Raw genomic sequence first — 20,475 nt, forward strand, 5'->3', positions numbered from 1 at the left:
GTCATTGCAGGAGATGAGTTGGACGCTGCAAAAATGATAAATGCTGAACTGCAAAAGATTGATGTCGAAACGCAACACTTGTTCATCCCAATGCTGAATGAGAAAGAACATTTCACATTGCTTCACCTTGACATCCATGGAAGAACTTGGACACACTACAATTCTCGCCTAGGTTCTTCAAACTATTTAAAAGAAGCTCAAATGATGGCGGAAAGAATAAATCATCTCTTTCAAGTGCAAATTCAAAGTACTAGTATGGATGACGTTGATGTCGTCGTTCAATCAGATTGTCCACAACAGTGCGAAAGGTAGGTCGTTAACTCTTTGAACTGAGATTATAACATATAAACTGAAACGAAGTTTGAACCGACATTATTATTATTTTCAGACCGTTAAACTGACATTACATATTCATTTGTCTTGCAGTGATGATTCGATGATGTATGTTATCTACTACATGGAATGGGCAATGACAAACGGTTACTCCTTTGAAGGCAAAGATACTATTGGAGAGGAGATGGGCACATGAAGAATCAATCTGGCATATGAAATCCTAACTGATGAGAATAGCTGCTGGAAAGTTTGATGTGTTTAGGTTGTTTAGAAATTTTTTATTAAGTTCATTTGGTAGTACTTTTTTTTTTGTTGAACTATGTCTTCGCATACAGTTGTGATCCGTGGATTCGTCTTGATTAAAATATGAACTCTTTTACTGAAAAATGCATATACTTCAATTTCATGATGGTTGTGTTTGAATATGTTAGCCAGAAATGATTAAATTTGCAGGTTGAAAATGTAACCAGGCTTGGATGAAACTGGTTACATCCTAGCCTGTGTAAAACTTCAATTTTTTTGTCAGATTGTAACCAGGCTTGGATGAAACTATTACATCAAAGCCTGTATAAAAACTGTTTTCAGAGTGTGCAGGTTGACAAAAAATAGTTTTTTCTGTCCATATGTGATGGATGAAATCCAGTTTCATCCTGGCCAAAAATCTCATTTTTTCCAGAATAGGTAGGATGAAACTGGTTACATCCTGTACAATTAAATTTGAATCTTCGCAAACATTCAAATTTTACAGTGAAAAACTGAAGGGAATGTACAATTAAACAATCAACATAAGACTAAAAGATATATACTATAAAAATGAAGAGAAATACTTGAAAAAATAATTCCATAAGATATATTTTTATGAGCAAAAGAAACAATCCAAGGTAAATACTAGTTGCGAAAATATAATTCAAGGTAAATGAATCTTAAATGTGCAACAAGAGGCTGCAGAGAAGAATAAACTAATAAAGATATCATGGTAAAAAGCTAATAAAAGATATCATGGTAAAAAGTTGCACAGAAGAAATGAAGGCTGGAGATGTTCTTAAGCAGGTACTTAACGTTGCTTTTTCGCAGGAGGATGAGGACACGTCGTCTTGTTATGATGTGCCTGAGTATGGAAGTTACCGCACGTAATTGGTCTCTTGAAACTTGCACTACCTGTGTTAGGAATCCGCTTCTTCTTCGGCCTACCATGTTTTTTTCCTACGACAGTTGGTGGGTTCACGAGATCTCCAGTAGCAACATCAATAGGCTTGTCGTAATCAGGAATGGGCTTGATAGGACGATCATACGAAGCACGGAAGCTAGCAATGCTGAAATACGGATTAATGTACTCGTAAACATTGATGTTATTTGAATGCATACACGCAATAGCGTGATCACAAGGGAACTGCTCAGTAAACCAAACCCTAGAGCTGCACTGAAACTTCGCAATATTAACAGCATGCGTGTGCTTTCCATCAAAAACTTCCCACTCCATGTCACCAGACTTGGTTATTCTCCACTGGACACCAGCACGAATGGAAGCCAACACTTTTTTCTCTAGCGTGGGACAAATGAATCTTTTATACGTCGCCCCCTTCCTCTTCCTTGTACTCATCTGTTCCATAATTTTAAGTCTGATCCAGTTAAAGTGTTGCAATAGGCATACCTTTTGCTTCCTTGATCCAAGAGTTAAAGGACTCTGAATGTTTGAACACATGTCGCCGTAACGACAGCCTAGACAATGTGCATTGGACCAACATTCCACTGGAATCTCACTCAAGAATTTGTGAAGACCATCAGATCCCATATCCTTCAACTTTTGCATACCCTGATCAAAGCCTTCATGAGTCGATGAATAGAAACATTCTTTGAACAAACCCATCGCAGCACAATGCTCTCCCTTTTTCTTGTTGGTCTTACTGCGGACATTATTCTTCAAATGCTGGTAACACCAAGCATGATAGAAAGTTGGGAAAACATCACGAATCCCTTGGATCAAACCCTCATGGCGATCCGAAATAAAAGTTAGTACACGAGGACCCAAGATAGATTCTAGTTTCTTCAAGAACCAATGCCAATTCTCAACAGTTTCAGCTGATACGATACCATATGCCAGAGGAAATATTCCTACAGAAACAAAGCAAACACAAAAAGAAAAAATCATATCAAACTGACTGAAACTGCTATTATACAGAATGAAACTTGTTTCATTCTCTAGTCTGACTTCACCAGTTAAGGATGAAACCGGTTTCATCCAGTGATAATCTGATATAAAAAAAAATTATGACATCAAAAAGAAAAGAAGACGTACCATTATTCGCATTCTTCCCGGTAGCCGCCATAAGACAACCCCTGAATTTTCCAGTTAGGAAAGTTGCATCCAAGAACAGTACCGGGCGACAATATTCGAAACCAGAGATGCAAGCATCGAAGGCTAAGAACAAACTCTTAAACTCGCCACCTTCAACAACTAAATCATCCCTACTACCTGGATCGTGTTTCTCCACGGCTTCACACCACCATCTCAAGTCAGTGTATGATTTAATGTCCTCGCCATACAATTCCTTGAAACATAATTCTTTCCCGGCATGCGCCTGATCATAGCTTACTTCCAACCCATAATCAGTTTTGAGTTCTCTAACAATATCCCTGGCTTTCTTGTTGGGATTCTGTTCAATTTGCTTAAATATCAAACTCTTGATAAGTTCGCGCGTAACCGGATCAGCCTTTGTTCCATCACTATAACCAGCACAACATTTATGTTCCCCGTTATAGGCCTTGAGGAATAAGTGACCCTTCACATTTGAAGTCTTGGGAGCTGCATGGAACATCCAGTCGCATTCCAATTTCTCCTTGTAATAAAATTCGACCGTATATCGTTCTGGATTGCTCTTGACGACTCTCATCCTGCGACCAAAAAAATGGTTATATTTCTCAACAACAAGACGAGCTTCATCTCGTCCTCCATAAAAATATTGACCAACACCTTTTATAATAAACTCCCATTCAGCCGCCTTGCAAGATCTTTTAATTGCCAACTTTCCATTGTATGTACGTTCTTGAGACATGCGGATATCTTGAGAAGAAACAAGCTCTTGAGAGGAAGGAAAAGGTGACTGAGCTAAAAGCAACTCCGTCATTGTAGGTGTAGGAGTAACTTTACTGCTGCTCGGAAGATGAAAAGGATTAACCAACTGAGCTCTGCTAGGGTCAGGTGCTAAACGAAACTCGCTCATTCTACTGCTGCTCGGAAGATGACAAGGATTTACCAACTGAGCTCTGCTAGGGTCTGGTGCTAAACGAAACTCGCTCATTCTACTGCTGCTCGGAAGATGACAAGGATTAACCAACTGAGCTCTGCTAGGGTCTGGTGCTAAGCGAAACTCGCTCATTCTACTGCTGCTCGGAAGATGACAAGGATTAACCAACTGAGCTCTGCTAGGGTCTGGTGCTAAAATAAACTCGCTCGTAGTAGGTTCACGAACAAAATCAGGAGCACGAAGAGGAACACGTTCAAATAAACGAAGCTCCAAGAAAGACAACTGGTTAACAATACACAATGACAAGAAAGAACAGAGCTTCACATCACTGTCAACAACATTTCTACTCCCCTCATAGTCAAATACAAACTGAATTGAGTCTGGTAAAATGTTATTCCAATAAGAACAAACATGCGCCTTCAACTCATCAACTGTTGACTTCGTAGTAACTTGGTATGGACACACATCGGTACCCCGGATAACCACACAGAGAAAATGACGATCCATCTACAGGGAATATATAAAACAAATATAAATGAATATGGATGTATTCAATTGACAATAAACAAAGAAAAAAATAATATGTAAACAAATAAGCAACAGTTACAAGCATACAATGTGACCACCAACTGTATTCATACAACCCATACTCCAACATCTCTTCCACTCTCTCAATAACCATTATAATCTCGCTACAGCAACATCTCCTAACGCAGATGTTCTCCTGACGCAGATGTTCTCCTCCCTGGAATCCATATTTGCTCATCACGAATAAACGAACATCTGTGTACAATGCCCTATAAATTAACTAAAACCAAAAATGGTTTGCATCTGTGTACTATCAAAGTACCATTTTGGCACAATGTACCACCAAAGAAGCTGTCATAAATTACTATGTACTTCTACGACTACGAGTACTGCTCTAAACAGTTCCATATAATACTTTCTCCTTCAGCAAGTTACTATGTACTTACTAGCAAAGTTCTATTTCCCTTAAGCCTCTAACACTCAACCAAGTTATCATCAGTAAATACCCAAAAAAACAAGAACCAATCAATCAATCCAGAGTTCATCACCAATATTGAAAGTAACATAAGCATCAACAACTGCATGCATAATCTGTGGTTGTGTAAGATATTTTTGATTCCAATTGCTCACAATAACATCTCTAGGTCTTTCAATAACATCTCTGTGGTTGTGTAACGTAAAGGAGAAATCCTAATAATAACCTAAACCCAAAATTGGTTTGCATCTGTGTATATTGCATTGAAAATAAGATTACTAAACCCTAGAAAACATGATTCGAGACAAACCCAAATAATGTCACATAATCAACTAAACCCTGGATATTCCAAATAAACAACTAAAATCAAAAATTAACAAAGATTAATCTTCAAATTCATAAAAAATCATCAACAACTAAAAATTACTTCAAAATCGACAGAGAAACTTCAATTGGACAAAAACCAAATCAAAATTATTTCAATTGTAATTTACCGTTCGACGCTATTAGATGAAACTTTGATTCAACAGTTGAAACTCCAATTGAAACTTCGATTCAACAAACTATTCAACAATCATTAATCACCATGATTGATCAACCAGATCTGAAAAAGACACGAGCTCTGAAACTTTGATCGAATTCTGCAGGTGAGGAATAAACGAGCTCTGCCGGGACAGGGAGGTTTTGAAAAGAGAAATAAATTCTCTTTGAAAAGAAGAGTTTAGAAGGTTAGGGGTATTTTAGGTAAGACATATTTTTTTATTTTAATTTTCCTGGACCAAATATCCAAATTGGCTATATAAACAGTATATTTCTGATGTTTGGCTATATAAACAATATCAAAAGCTAAGAATCTATTTCACCCAGGAATTTTCTGTTTTGGTCTTTTTGACCAATTTTGTGTTAAAATCTTCCACTTTATTAATTTGTAATTACGTCGTTAAGTTATGCTTGTTTGATTTTGCATCTCCACTCTTTTGTAGATACTCAGCAGTACAAATTCATCGATGAGCCATCTTCATTTCTGCAAAAGCAATGCTATCGTTCCCCATTAAACCGAGGTATGCCTCTTATAATTTTCACAGACAATGTACATGATTAAGCTTCATTTCTGAAATAAGCATCTTTAACCCCTCACAATGCACCCGCCAACCCACGTTTTAATGATTTTGTTTGCAGCTTTTCGCAGTGAAAGATTGAGATCTACTATTGTTATCCCAGAATTGGTAAAAATAGTTTTTGAGCAAATTTCACTCATGAACAAGAAAGACCTTTTCCATTTCTTCTTCAATTCGAATTTTCCAATAACTGCGGCAAAAACAGGTGCAACTGAAATTTTAAGAATGTGTATTTCAACTTATCCGGATCAGCTTTGGTTTCCTCGCGAAGGGAGAAACATACTTCAGTTAGCGATCGAAAACAGACAAGAAAAAACCTTCAGTTACTTATACGGTCACATGAACGCAGATGAGAAGATTTTAACTACTCGCATAGTAGATCCAAACGGCGGTAATATTCTACATGTTGCTGCAAAAATTGTGCCTTCTTTCCGAGTAAACAGTAGCCCTGTTTTTCAAATGCAAACGGAGATTGATTGGTTTAAGGTACAATTTCCTACTATTGGTTAGCCAAGACAAGTTTTTCTGTTTTTTAACTACTCGTAGTAAACACTGAAGTGAGATATGTTTTTCTGCGTTTTTTTCTTCTTCTTGTAAAGAAAGTGGCAAGGAGGGTACCGCCTGAAAAAATGACAAATGATCAAGGAGAAACTCCTATAGAAGTTTTCACTCGAGAGCACAAGGATTTAGTGAAAAAAGCAGAGGCATACACGATACGTACAGCCGAATCTTGTCTAATAGTGGCCGCTCTGGTAGCCACAGTTACTTTTGCCGCAGCATTCACAGTACCGGGTGGAAATTACAGTGACGATGATGCAACTAACAAAGGAAAGCCAATATTCTTGGGGAAGAAGTCATTCCTTTTATTCATGGTGGTAGATGCTCTAGCTCCCTTTTCTTCAACTTTCTCAATTCAAGTCTTCTTAACCCTCTTCCTTGGGGGTTATGCAGAAGCACATTTTGACTACTTGGTGCCGCAGAAGCTGGAGATCGGTCTTTTCTCTCTAAGAATATCAGTAACTAGTGTGATAATTGCATTTAGCATAGCACTCTCGATCATACTTGGGAATAGATATGAATGGGCTCCGTATCTAACAGGTGTAGTTGCCTGTTTTTGTTGCGCTCCCTCTTTGCTTATTCTGTCGGGGATACGTTTAAAACACCATATAGAAATTAGAATTTGGAGAAACCCCGGGTGTTTCTCCTTTCCCTCTCTCCTCTAAGCAATTTCCGGCGAGAAGTAGTGGACATTCTGGAGAGCTCCGGTAAGCTCAGGTATAGTCGGTTGGAGCAAATCTGAGCTCCTACTTCTTCCCACTTCAAGATCTTGTATAGTCTTTAAGATTTCTTTGCAACAAATTTTACATTTAAGTTTTCAGATTTTGGGGTTTTATTTTTCCTTTGTAAGCACCTAATTGTTTCTAGCAATTTTCAAAAAATACGTCAATATTAAAAAATGCAGAGCAGAAAAGTTTAAAACATGTACAAAGTACAATGTATTCTAAAACGGATATGATTTATTATTAGGAAGATTTAATTACCGTCACCAAGACGATCTCCTGTAGTAGCATTGCCAAGATAAAATCCAGTAAGATGTATAGTCAGATTCTGATGATTTGGAGACTCAACAACAGAAAATACAACATCTCCGTCGTCCTCATCGAACTCGCGAATGAGAGAACATGAACCATTGTAGTTAGATACTGAAAATAAAACAAATGGATTCCGACCCCCCACCTTAATAGGCCACCAAAGCTTTTGGCAAAAGTCTCCATAGGAAAATGTTACATTCCTTACGAACATAATCAACTGGAACTTGCCAGCAATATTGTATCGATTAATAAGAAGAATATTTTATATTAGACAGAAACGGAAATGAGCAAACCAAATTCAGATAAACGTAATTAAATAAATCACTTTGAGCTAACTAATCAAAGCGCAAACAATAATTAACAACAAAACCCAAAATAACATTAAGCAGTTTTGCATCAAAAACAGAAATAAGATGAACCGACTTGCATGATAAGCAACTAAAGACTAGAACACATCTACAGTGATTCTTTCAGGGCAATGTTTCAAATTTGACTATTACTTCCATCGTATTCATCTTCTGTCTTCCGTTCCTCAAATTAATTCAAATTCATCTGGGACATTATCAGCATTGCCTTTAGTGGGATTTTCTGCTTCCACATTTTCTTCTTTAATTGCATGATCTAAACATGAAAGTTTGCAAAAAAAAATAAATAAATTAAAAAAAAATCAGTGATAAAAATGTAGAAAAGAAAAACATGTACAATGTGTTCTTAAATGGATTTTGATTTATTATAAGGAAGATTTAATTACCGTCACGAAGTCCATCTCCTGTTGTAGCATTGCCAAGATAGCATCCAGTAAGATGTATAGTCAGATTCTGTGGATCCGGATACTCAACAACAGAAAACACAACATCTCCATCGTCGTCATCGAACTCGAGATTTAGTGAACATGACCCATTATCCATAGACATCTTATCTTACTATAATAAAGAAAAGGGGTCTTTTCTTTATTATAGAGAAGAACTGACACCATGATCAACACCAGCAGAAAGAGCAGTACCGTCGCACCTATGTCCGCTAATGATTTTCATCTCCACCCAAAATAGAGAAGAACTGAAATCCAGGCTAGGGTTTAGTTATTTTGGGGATTTAGTCGAGATACCATTTCCGTTCTTTCTTGGAACCCCAATCTACTGCACACAATTTTCTATCATAAAAGTTGAACTCGATTTCAAGTTTCCCAGCACGAGATTTCATTTTTTCTGTATTTTCTCCCATTCTTTCATCAATTGAGTTCACACAATTTCTATCAAAAGGAAATTGGGTTTCAATTTTGTCAGCCTTACATTTTTGGTTCCTCTTGAACAAATTTGCAAGCTAACTGGATATTCATTCCTCTAAAGACTTGGTAAGAAAATGCTACATATATTTTGAACTTCTCATCACAATTATGAGCTTTAGTTGTTTGTGAAAATGTCTAACAGATTGTAATTCAAATGTCAAACAAATTATAATTCAATTTAATGGGTTTTATTTCCTTCGACATTCCAGACTAATTTAGCAGGGTAGCAACTTAGTTGTATATAGTTTTAATGACACATAACCTTGATTAAGCTGTTTGAGATAAGAATTGTGTTGGACATTTGTTGGTCATCTTTTTGATTGAGTTGTCTTTGTATATCTTCATGTTTTGTAGCAGAGATCTCTGTCCTTATTATAGAAGTTGTCTTTTTGATTGAACCCCAATCTACTGCACACAATTTTCTATTAGAAAAAGTTGAACTCGGTTTCAAGTTTCCTAGCACGAGATTTCAGTTTTTCATTTCGAAGGAAATGTTCTCAAGTTGCTCAAACTCATTAGGTTGAGGTTGTGTTGTCGTGCCGTGATGGTGTTGGTTTGGCAGATAATTTGAATGCTAATGTGAAGTACTACCAAGTTGTTTTGAAATGTGGTTGTCCTTAAGAAAAACTAACACGGGTTCTGTGCTTCAAATTAGGGGTTTCCATGGTTGTTTGAGCTGTCTTTGTCTTTCCATGAAGTTGCATGTCCGAGTTTGAATTTTGTTTCTGTTTTTGTTCGTGCTTGAACCATCTATATACTACAATTTTCAAACGTGTGAAACAGTCGCATATGGCTCTAGAGTCTGTAGATCAATTTTAATGATACTGAATTTGGGACCGATTGCAAGCAGTGCTGAGTATTTGATAGTATGACGTCAAATTGGTAGTACTTTTACTTAGTCGGCCAAAGTTAGTTGACGGTTGTCCTTTAATTTTTCCGCTTCATAGTTCATACAGATCATCAGTTCCCATTTAAGCTAAAAAAAATTGAGAAACATTGGTTACGTTGTAATCTCTGGCATTAAAATAGTCCATGTATGTTTTCAGATTTATTTTACGCCATTGTTTCGAATGTTTGTTCCTTTGTTTCCGTTAACTATACATATATTAAAAATATCCTTGAAGTACTATCTCCCAAAGTGTTTTGCATTGCAAAATGAGTAGCATAGGACAATTTTGGCGGCAAGTTGGTCTTTAGCATTCCAAGCTCTCTTTAGTCTCCACTTCTCCGCTTCTGTGATAAGTAAGCTATTAACCTTGGATTTATTCAACTTGGCAGTCAATTTCTAGCTTGACCTGACTGCATTCTTAACTGGGTTGAGGGTTTTAGAAAAGAAAACTTTCAACCAAGCAATCAATGTGTTAGTCTATAGATTAAATGTTTGAGGGTTGCAGTTGATCTCCGGACATGTTACTGTTTCAAGGAAAAGTATTCCAATATTATTTTGTACGAAATGTCAAAATTTTGTAGAGTTTGAGAATAGTATTCTTCTATTGACACCCAAAATCCTTCACTATCTAGGCAGTTACAAAACAATGAAGTCTACGGATATATTGACACCCAAAATTTCGTAAAGTTTGAGAATGTCATTCTTCTCCGGAAATATTTCATGCCTTGCCGATATGTGGTTGGGTCCATTAACTATCTTGGGGTAGGATCTGCATTTGGAAAAACCCCAATATGAAGGCGGCAAGTCCAATTATTTTAATCTTATAGAGGCATGGCTTCCTTCTGGATAATTATTTGATTTCTTTTTGTAACTATTTTAGAAATTGTTTGTATCACACTAACTAGGTTTTTCCTTTTCTGTAACATCGGTGTGCATTTATCTAAGAAAACCCAATGCTTCTGACATGCCACAATATAGGGTGGGGGTTACGTCTATAACAGTTGAGTGCTTCAGACATGCCTGAAGTTTTGTACCGGATTGCAGATTAATCTTATCGCTTCATTGTTCATGGTGGGGATTTATTCTCACTGCTGAAATCAAATATATTCTACAGTTAGCTAACTTAGCTTGGCTGTTCTTATGTCTTTAATGGCTTCATGTAAAAAATCTATTCGTTGAATCTATTTGTTGTGATTTGTCATTTGTATATGTGCAGTCTCTTATTTTAACCTCCATTCATCAGTTGGCTTCTACTAAGGTTTCCAATCTTCATGTATTCTTAAATATATTCACTAACCCACCCAATTATTGTTGCATAAATTTGTTGCTATTTGAGCCGTATGTTAATAGCAATCTCCAATTGGAGTCGGAGAGCTGATGGGTATGGAAAATGCGACGGTGTTGATGGCTCCCGTGTCAGAGAGAACTGGAAAATGCGATGGTGTTGATGTCATATCATCAAAACGCTCCCATGTCAGAGAGAACTTCATCTTGGGACTCTTTGTGCGTAAGTTTGGAATGTGTGATCGTCGTTTCAAGTGGGCAGGCGCATCGCGCGTGAGGTTTTACTAGTGTTACATAATATAAATGGATTACGATCACCCACCTTACATTGTAGTTGTACAATATAAAAACTTCTATCAAAATGGTACTCTGGTGATGCAAAAGATGCCTGAAAAATAAAAAGCATACTCTCTTATGTAACAAACATACTTATCATATGGGAAAAAGCAGAAGGTTAAGTAATATTGAGAAACCAAAATTTTCCATAACAAAGCTAGCTTTTTTGAATTGTTAGATACCCAACCTGCGTAACGTGAAGTTTCCCCTTTGCCTTGTTAAACCTGTGAGTGAAAGGTTTATTTGCGCCTATTTCCACAGCTGAAAAAGAATCAGAGAATACTTAATCATAGTAGAAGACAATCATGTAACTAACGATCAAATTTGTTGCTTAGGAAGAGAACTTGCCCCAGAAAGTCATTTTGGTGCAGAAGTAAGAAAAACTACTTTTTTGATATGAAAAGTAAGAAAAACTTTGTCCAACTTTAATTTATATAGCAAAAACCTTTAAAGAAAACCCCATCTCAATGCAGTACACGAGTAATTTCTCTCTCACTGCCTCTCTAACTTCCATTAGGGTATAGGAAAAGAATTAAGGAAACCGTCTTCCAATGTATTATCTACAAAGTAGCCAATTTAATGATCTGCATGCGTGCTTTCTCTCTCTCAATTTAATGTCGTTCAAATTGCTTGTTTGAAAATCCTTGATAGCCCTTCAATTCTTGACTCTTTGGAATCTGGATGCTGAACCCAATTCAATTTAGTGTTACTTTTCTCAACAAAGATCAATCCAGCCATACAATGGATGTGCATACAACTTTTTGATCCAGTGTTGAAGACCTTGTATTATTGTTTGGAAAAACTTGCTTGCCGTGCGTTTCATCGAAAAAGCTACGTATACGTGGATTCGGTGCACGCTGTGCAGATGTTGTCCGGCGGTTGCCCATCCGATAGTGAATATAACTTCCACACCGGAAAGTGCAAAAAAGAAAAAACATCCACATGGGAAGGGTGCAGTACGTGCACCTTAGAAAACCCACATCTCATCCGAGTTTTTATCTTGTTTAATTTAACTTTTTTCTACTTTGGGCAGGTAACTTTTGGCTTATCTCCCCACCATGATCTTCAATATGGACGAAATGGTTTTCCTCTCTGTTTCTATTTCCTATCAGTAAATTTGGCCGTACACAGGCTATTTAGAAGCGAAATTCACTCGCCAATTATTTAACAATAATCAGCCATTATGCTGAAAACTTAACCAACCGCAGACGCTTTTGGCTAGAATGAAAATTTAAGGACTAATTTCACAGTTACAACTTGCGGCTATGCTTCTGCCTAGGTAGGTGGCAAGTTTGGACAAGCCATACATACAGTTGGGGTTCTGTCATTGAACAATAATATACTTGATTTAGAGATATCAAATTACGAGCATTCTTTTGGGCCGGATCTTCGTAGTTTTTTTATGGTTTTTTACTTGGATAGTCGAATCCCTATTCGGTTCCCCTTTTTGTTCGGCTGTAATTATTGGGTTGAGGTACCCCTCTTAAGTACCTCTTTTCAATGAATTCTCTTATTGACCGATCGAAAAATATATATATATACTTGATTTAGACTATTACAATCTGATGTCCAATATTCACAATTGTTCCATTGTGGTACCGGTATACTGCTACGTATCAGCATAATATCTACACAAAAAAATGTGGATTGTTTTGGCTATTAGACAGCAAACTAATGTTTACCTGGATTTTTATAGAAAATGAAGCAATGTGCTATCTGATTTTTTATATGGTTCACATCAAAATATGTATAATGTAGATCCGCAAAATACTACTCTTTGAAAAAAATTCCTCTGCGTTATAAAGTCCGGTAGGATCAGTTTGATTTGTACAAACCTCGCTAAATGAACTAAAATACTTAACAGGTCATCAAAACTTTTGGCAAAGTTTCTTAGGAAAAGTGTAACATGCCTTGCGCACATAATTGTAACTTGCTAGCAATGTTGCATCCATTCATAAGAATAATATGTTAGACTAGAAAGAATGAGCATACCGAATTCAGAAAAGCATAACTAACCAAATTAGATTATTTTGTGCTAACTAATCAAAGCACAAAGAAAATGAGTTCAAACAAGAATACGAAACAAAGCCCATACTAACATTAACCAAATTTGCATCAAAACAGAAATTGACTTGCATGATAGAAGCACCTAACGACAAGAACATCAATAATTTAGAAATTCAATTGTGGCTTTCCCAACTGTGATTCTTTTAGTGCAATGTTACCAAAGAAGATGAACACAATAATAATCAGCAGAACTGTCTTCCACCACGTTTCGAATTTGACTATCACTTCCGTCTCATTCATCTTCTCCACAAATTCAGCATTCGCATCCTTATGCATATCTTCATCAGGGGCATTATGAGCATCGTCTTTGGTGGGATTTTCTTAAAAATGTAGAAATGAAAAGTCAAAAACATGTACAACGTAATCTAAAATGGATACTGATTTATTTTTTTTAAGAAGATTTAATTACCATCTGGGTGACGATCTCCTGCAGTGGCATTGCCTAGATAATAACCAGTAAGATGTATAGTGTGCTTTCCAACAACAGAAAATTCAACATTGCCATCATCCTCATCTAACTCAATATCGAGTGAACAAGACCCATTAATCGAAGACAACGAGAATAAAACAAATGGATTCTGATCCCCCACCTTACATTGGCATCGGGCAATATAAGTGTAATCAGTAATGTAGCCGGAAACTAAAGATGCCTGAAAAATAAAATAAAATATTCTTATTAGTTGGCAATCTTCCCATTGGAAAAGATTAAGAAATAATAATCCGACCTGAGTAACGCGAAGCTTTCCTTTTGTCTTGTTGAAGATATAAGTGAATGGTTTATTTTGGTCTATTTCCACGCCTGAAAACAAAAATCAGAACATACTTAATTAAATTCTATAAACTAATTTGAAACTAGTAGAACTTACACTCCTTAACAACAAAATTAGAAACTACGGAGAAGAAACTAACCAAAAAGTGTCATTTTTGTTACAGAAATTTCAAAAGATAAAACTATGCAACTAAAAATCTCAATTGAGAATAAGCAGTCCATTTATATATAGCAAAAGCCCTTAAAGAATAACCCCATCTCAATGCAACCTACAGGTAATATTTACTGATCTCGATGCTCTCTCCATTTATGATCTACTCTAATTCGCTCTCATTGTCTCTCTAACTTCCATTAAGGCTATAGGTTCATCTGCATTAGTACCTTCAACTTTCAAATTCCAAATTGATTAGTTGGAAATCTGGATAGTCCGCTTTGGAATCTGCATATAACTTTTAATTCTTCATTAATTTTAATTCTCTGACCACAGCAACAAAAGCAACTCAAGTCAAGATTCAAGAACCTTTTCAGCAATTTCCCAATCGTTCAAGAGAGAGTATTGAAAGTTGAAACCTACTTGAAACTTTGGCTGAGCTTAATCGTTGCTGTTTTTAAGTTCAATTAAGCTTTGTTTATTTTTTTTCGTCCATCTATGCAAGGAAATAGAAGAAGTTTGCCATGCTGCTGCATTACTAAGAGCAACGGCACAAGTAATTAGTTTGGCCAAAATATTTGCCAGGGAGGTATGAGTATGACTCCCCCAAAATCCCAATTCTGGATCAACCACTACTTCAACTTAGTAGGTTATAACATTAATCCTTCAAGGCATTATTGTAATGATCATTTCTAAGTGAGTTTCTTCGAAGTATTTCTCATCCCATGCCAGAATATGCAGGAAACTAAATTAGTAATTAACTTTTGCATTATTTCACAGCAAACAGAAAATCATTAATGGCAACTGCAAGATGAAACTTAGCTTATATAAAGACAACTCTCTTTATTGATGTTTAGAAAATCTCTCAAAACTAAACACAAGCTCTAATCTTGCTCATATAATCAACCACAACTTTGATGATCATATATATATATAAACTATGAATTCCTTTTCCTACTCTTATTACCTTATTACATGTCTTTCCTTTTCTTAGAACTAGATGACTTCTAATTCCCTTAGGATTACATCAATTTCCTAATCTTGTCCTAACCAGCTTGTTAGTGACTTCTATGTTGAAGTTTAACCAACATTCTCCCCGTCAAGCTTCAACATTACCCGTGACATATCTTGTACTCCAATCAGTTGTCTCATTTCTTCAAACTTGATCCGAGCTAATGCCTTTGTCAATATATCTGCTTTCTGCTCAGTTCCTGGTGTGTGTTCAACGTTGATGATCTCCTTCTCGATACATTCTCGTATGAAATGATACCTTTTGTGAATGTGTTTCGTCTTCCCATGAAACACTGGATTTTTAGTGAGTGCAATTGCAGACTTATTATCAATCTTGATGAGAACTTTTCCAGGTTCTCTTCCTTTGATTTCACCCAACAGTTCTTGAAGCCATATTGATTGTTTAGCTGCTTCTGTTGCAGCCATAAACTCAGCTTCACAGGATGAGAGTGCTACAGTGTCTTGTTTCTGTGAACACCATGTAATAGGTGCTTCACCTAGATAAAATATATGACCAGTTGTACCTTTTCCATCATCTTGGTCAATATTATGACTGCTGTCACTATACCCAACAATTCCTCTTGATCCTCCTCGACCATACTTCAATCCGCAGCTGATTGTTCCTCTTAGATATCTAAATATCTTCTTTATTACATCACCATGAGACTTGCGTGGACTCTGCATATAACGGCTTGCTACTCCCACAGAGAAAGCCAAGTCTGGTCTTGTGTGTAATAAGTATCTAAGGCATCCAACATTTCTTCTATAACTCGTTGAATCAATTTCTGCTTCTTCTTGCGCCTTTGAAACTTTAAGTCCAAACTCCATTGGTATCTTAGTTGGATTACAAGTTTCAAGTCCTGCTTCTTTCAGAATTCTCCTTGCATAAGCTCCTTGTTTAATCTGAATCCCATCTACTCCTTGATGGACTTCTATGCCAAGGTAATAAGTGAGTTTTCCGAGGTCTGACATCTCAAACTTTGATGACATTTCTCTCTTGAACTCATTGATCACCTTAAGGGAGTTTCCAGTCAAAAATAGATCATCTACATAGACTGCAATCACAAGAAGCGTTCCCTTTTCTTCTCTTCTGTATACTGATGTTTCTTTAGAGCACTTAACAAATCTGATTTCTCTTAAGATTTGATCTAACTTTGTATTCCAGGCTCGAGGAGCTTGTCTTAGACCATATAGAGCTTTTGATAACTTATAAACCTTATGCTCTTGTCCTTTTACTTCAAAACCTTCTTGTTGTTCAACATACACATCTTCTCGCAATTCACCATGTAAGAATGCTATCTTAACGTCTAAGTGGTGAATTTCCCATGAGTTTGATGCTGCCTCTGCAATTAATAAGCGTATTGTTTCAATTCTAGCAACTGGTGCAAAAACTTCATCAAAATCTATGCCTGATTCTTGTACATATCCTTTAGCTACAAGCCTTGCTTTGTATTTATTGACAGTACCATCAGCATTCCGTTTTATTTTGAAGATCCACTTAAGACCAATCACTTTTACCCCACCTGGCTTATCAACTAGAAACCAAGTCTTGTTTCTGTTGATTGAAACAATTTCTTCCCTACATGCTTGTGTCCATTTAGACGAAATATTTGCTTCCTTGAAGCTTCTTGGTTCGTCATCAACAGACAGTATCATTATCTCACATTCTTCCGCAGCTTGAAGAACATAATCCTCCAGATACTGTGGCTTTTGTATCTGTCTTGTTGATTTTCGCAGTGGAATGGGTTGAGTTATTTCATCGATCTCCTCTTCTTCTTCTTCTTCTTCTACTTATTCGTTATTCTCAGTGTTTTCATTATTCTCTTCTTCTTATTGATTAACATCATTGTTTCCATTGGTATTGATGATTATGGGTCCTTCGCCTTCATCAATTACTTGACCCCATCTCATGTGAAACATTCTTGGATCCCTACTTGGTCCATCATTAGTTTCTTTCCAGTTCCAGTTTGCTTTTTCATCGAATACCACATCTCGACTCACTATTACTCTTTTCATTGTTGGATTGAATATTCTGTAAGCTTTGGATCCAGGATCAATTCCTAGATGCACAAGAGTCTGAGATCGATCATCCAGTTTCTTAAGAGTTGCAGAATCAACTTTTGCGTATGCTTTGCAACCAAACACTCTTAAATGATCTATGTTTGGTTTTCTCTTTCGCAAACTTTCATATGGAGTCATGTCTTTCAGAGCTTTCGTAGGTATCATGTTTATTAGGTATGTGGAGTGTCGTACATCTTCTCTCCATAGATAATTAGGTACCTGCATAGCCTTTAAAGAACTTCTTGTCATCTCCATTAGAGTCCCGTTTCTCCTCTCCACCACTCCGTTTTGTTGTGGTGTATATGGTGTTGTGAGTTTCCTTTTGATTCCATTTGACTCACAGAACTTGTTGAACTCTAAGGAAGTGAACTCTCCTCCTCTATCAGTTCTAAGCATTTTGACCTCCTCTTTTAACTCTTTTTCTATCAGATTTCTGAAAGCTTTGAATCTGTCAAATGCTTCACTCTTTTCTTTCATAAAAATAGACCACATATATCTTGAGAAGTCATCTATAATAACAAATATGTATTTGTTATTTGCAAGGGTTTGTGGTGTAATAGGACCACATAAATCAGCATGAAGAAGCTCTAATGGCTTTGAGGCTCTGAATGTTGTTGCTTTTGGAAAACCTTGACGCGTTTGTTTCCCAACTAAACATGAATCACAGATCCTTGATTCATCGTTTATCTGTGGTATCCCTCGAACCATCTTGTTCTGAGACATAGTTTTTAAGGTTCTGAAACTTATGTGTCCTAACCTTGCGTGCCACTTCCATGTTTGATCTTCCAGTCTCATATTCAGACAAAATGGCCTTCCAATCATGAGACTTATCTTGTAGAGTCTATTCTGTGAGCGTGAGACTCTAACTAAAAGTCTTCCACTTGGGTCATGAACTGTTAGATAATCTTGTCGCATTCTAACATCACATCCAACTTCTGTAGCTTGTCCTAAACTTAGAATGTTGCTTTGTAAGTTTGGGGTGAAGTAGATGTTTGTGACAAGCTTCTGTTCTCCAGTCTTGCTCTGAAATAGAATTGATTCTTTCCCTTCAATTTATACAGAAGATCCATCCCCAAACTTCACTTGTCCTTTGATTTTCTCATTGAGTTCAGAAAAGTAGTCTCTTACCAGTCATGTGATTGCTGGCTCCATTATCTAAATACCAGATTCCTTCTTCTCCATCCTTTGATTTGTAGTTCTTTGGTATTAGTTTCCCTTCGTTTAAGAATACAACTTCGTGCATGAAAAGAGCTGTATCTGCTTCCTTTGTTTTCTTCTTCCATCTTTTGTATTCTTTCAGGTCATACAGAGGAGAAGTGTCCTGGTTTATCACATCTGTAACAAATAATGTTTGATCTATCCTTCTTTTCTTTCCCTTGGTTTTGATCATTCTGACTTGTTGTTCTATCTTGTGAGTTAAACCTTCCTCCCCTTCCTCGGCCTCTGTTTCCTCTACCACCTCTTCCACGACCTCTTCCTCTTGTCGCAGAGTTTTGTTGGTAAGAGTTTGTGTACAAGAGTTTTCCTTGAGTTTCTCCATTGTTTTCTTCATCAAGGATTCTCTCTTCACATGCTTTCAATCTTTCAATTATATCTTCATAGATAGTCTTCTTTAAATCTAAGACTCGTTCGAGAGAAGCTATGATATGAATATACTTGGATCTTGGTAAACTATTGAGAAACTTCTTTACCAGTTTATCTTCATCAATGGATTGTCCAAGTGACGCAGCTTTTGAGGCTATCTCTGATAGCTTTCCTGCAAAGCTATCAATAGTATCAGTGTCTTTCATCTTCACTCTTTCAAATTCAGACATTAAGGTTTGCAGACGGGCTTCTTTAACTCGATCAGCTCCGAGATTACGTTCCTTTATTGCATCCCAGATTTTCTTTGAAGTTTCTTGTTCACCAACTTGTAGAACAAGACATTCTGGTATTGCTTGAAAGAGTAATCCAATGGCAACATTGTTTTTGTCTGGGTCCAATGTACCAGGATCAATTGTTTCCCAAACTTTGTAGATTTTCATCAGTACCTTCATTCTCATGGCCCATACTGTGTAGTTTGTGGCGTTGAGGATTGGAACTTGTATTGATGGTGGCGTGAACTGTTTTACACCCACAATGGTGGTTTCGTTTTCCATGGCTCAGAAACAAGCTCTGTTACCAATTAATGGTAACTGCAAGATGAAACTTAGCTTATATAAAGACAACTCTCTTTATTGATGTTTAGAAAATCTCTCAAAACTAAACACAAGCTCTAATCTTGCTCATATAATCAACCACAACTTTGGTGATCATGTATATATAACTATGAATTCCTTTTCCTAGTCCTATTACCTTATTACATGTCTTTCCTTTTCTTAGAACTAAATGACTTCTAATTCCTTTAGGATTACATCAATTTCCTAATCTTGTCCTAACCAGCTTGTTAGTGACTTCCATGTTGAAGTTTAACCAACAATCATTAGCAAGTAGTTTAGGCAGTCGTTTTTTGGGTCAAATAATACAGGAGAACACTGTCTCCAGAATATTGAAAGGATGGGTGCGAACACATAACAACTGAAAATCTTGCTATCGCAATGACCAAGCGTATACATCAATTTGAAAGTACTAAAGAAAAAGAAAATGAGGTTTAATAACGTAAATCATATTAATGGTGGACAAACTAGAGTAATGCAAATCAAAATCGAAAATCCATTATCTAGAGCACTATATGGTTTCATCATTAAGGAAATTCCACCAGCAAAGTTGATTAATCGACTACCATCCCGCAGCAAATTCACGACCAAAAACTTCAACTGAAAAGATTTTGAGCAAATTACGGAAAAAGATGAAGACAATCAGCAAACAAGCTGGTAGTGTCAGGTTGGATTTCTCCAGACTTGTAGACTTCGGTCCTTTATCTGCAATGCAAATGATATATTCACATATAAGAACAACTCAGTACAGAATAATGATCGTCACACACTTCAAATGTTTCTATGGAACTATAGTGCAAGCTTTAAAAATATGACGCTAGAATCAAATAGACTTTACTAGTGCAACATTACGAAAATTGTTATCTGGAATCATTACCTTCGATACGACGACAGTTGCCTAGATAGTAACCAGTAAGATGAACGTTTCTATTGCCATTGACCAAAAAAACTACATCAACATCTTCCTCTTCGAATTCGATATCTAACGACACACGATGCTTTTGAGAATCCAACCGAATTGCATGTGCATAAGGTAAATGGACCTCTATCACCAACGATACACTGAACAACACTTTCTTTATCATATCTTCGAATGTCATCATAGTCGGAATAGATAATACCTTTTCCCAGGGTTG

General features: G+C 36.6%; 2 protein-coding genes across 2 annotated transcripts; one reads left to right on the forward strand and one right to left on the reverse strand.

Annotated features, from left to right (window-relative positions):
* Positions 1 to 1,387: 1,387 nt before the first annotated feature.
* LOC113272337 lies at positions 1,388 to 3,458 on the reverse strand. Its single transcript, XM_026522188.1, has 2 exons — positions 2,630 to 3,458; positions 1,388 to 2,445 (listed from the first exon to the last, which is right to left on the reverse strand). The coding sequence occupies exons 1-2, from the start codon at positions 3,456 to 3,458 to the stop codon at positions 1,388 to 1,390; spliced, it is 1,887 nt and encodes a 628-aa protein (XP_026377973.1).
* A 2,286-nt stretch (positions 3,459 to 5,744) lies between these two features.
* Positions 5,745 to 6,968, forward strand: LOC113272338 (protein ACCELERATED CELL DEATH 6-like). Its single transcript, XM_026522189.1, has 3 exons — positions 5,745 to 6,185; positions 6,299 to 6,715; positions 6,870 to 6,968. Exons 1-3 carry the CDS (start codon positions 5,745 to 5,747, stop codon positions 6,966 to 6,968), a joined length of 957 nt encoding a protein of 318 aa, XP_026377974.1.
* Positions 6,969 to 20,475: the final 13,507 nt, after the last annotated feature.

Source organism: Papaver somniferum, chromosome 4, assembly GCF_003573695.1.
Source record: "Papaver somniferum cultivar HN1 chromosome 4, ASM357369v1, whole genome shotgun sequence".
NCBI classification, from domain to species: domain Eukaryota; kingdom Viridiplantae; phylum Streptophyta; class Magnoliopsida; order Ranunculales; family Papaveraceae; genus Papaver; species Papaver somniferum.

Bases quoted from the DNA above. Each gene is read 5' to 3' on its own strand.
- LOC113272337 (XM_026522188.1), bottom strand. From the start codon at position 3,458: ATGACGGAGTTGCTTTTAGCTCAGTCACCTTTTCCTTCCTCTCAAGAG. The intron at 2,446-2,629 runs GTACGTCTTCTT...TTGTTTCTGTAG, and splicing joins CGGGAAGAATGCGAATAATG to GAATATTTCCTCTGGCATAT.
- LOC113272338 (XM_026522189.1), top strand. From the start codon at position 5,745: ATGATTTTGTTTGCAGCTTTTCGCAGTGAAAGATTGAGATCTACTATT. The intron at 6,186-6,298 runs GTACAATTTCCT...CTTCTTGTAAAG, and splicing joins CGGAGATTGATTGGTTTAAG to AAAGTGGCAAGGAGGGTACC. The intron at 6,716-6,869 runs GTAACTAGTGTG...AACACCATATAG, and splicing joins TTTTCTCTCTAAGAATATCA to AAATTAGAATTTGGAGAAAC.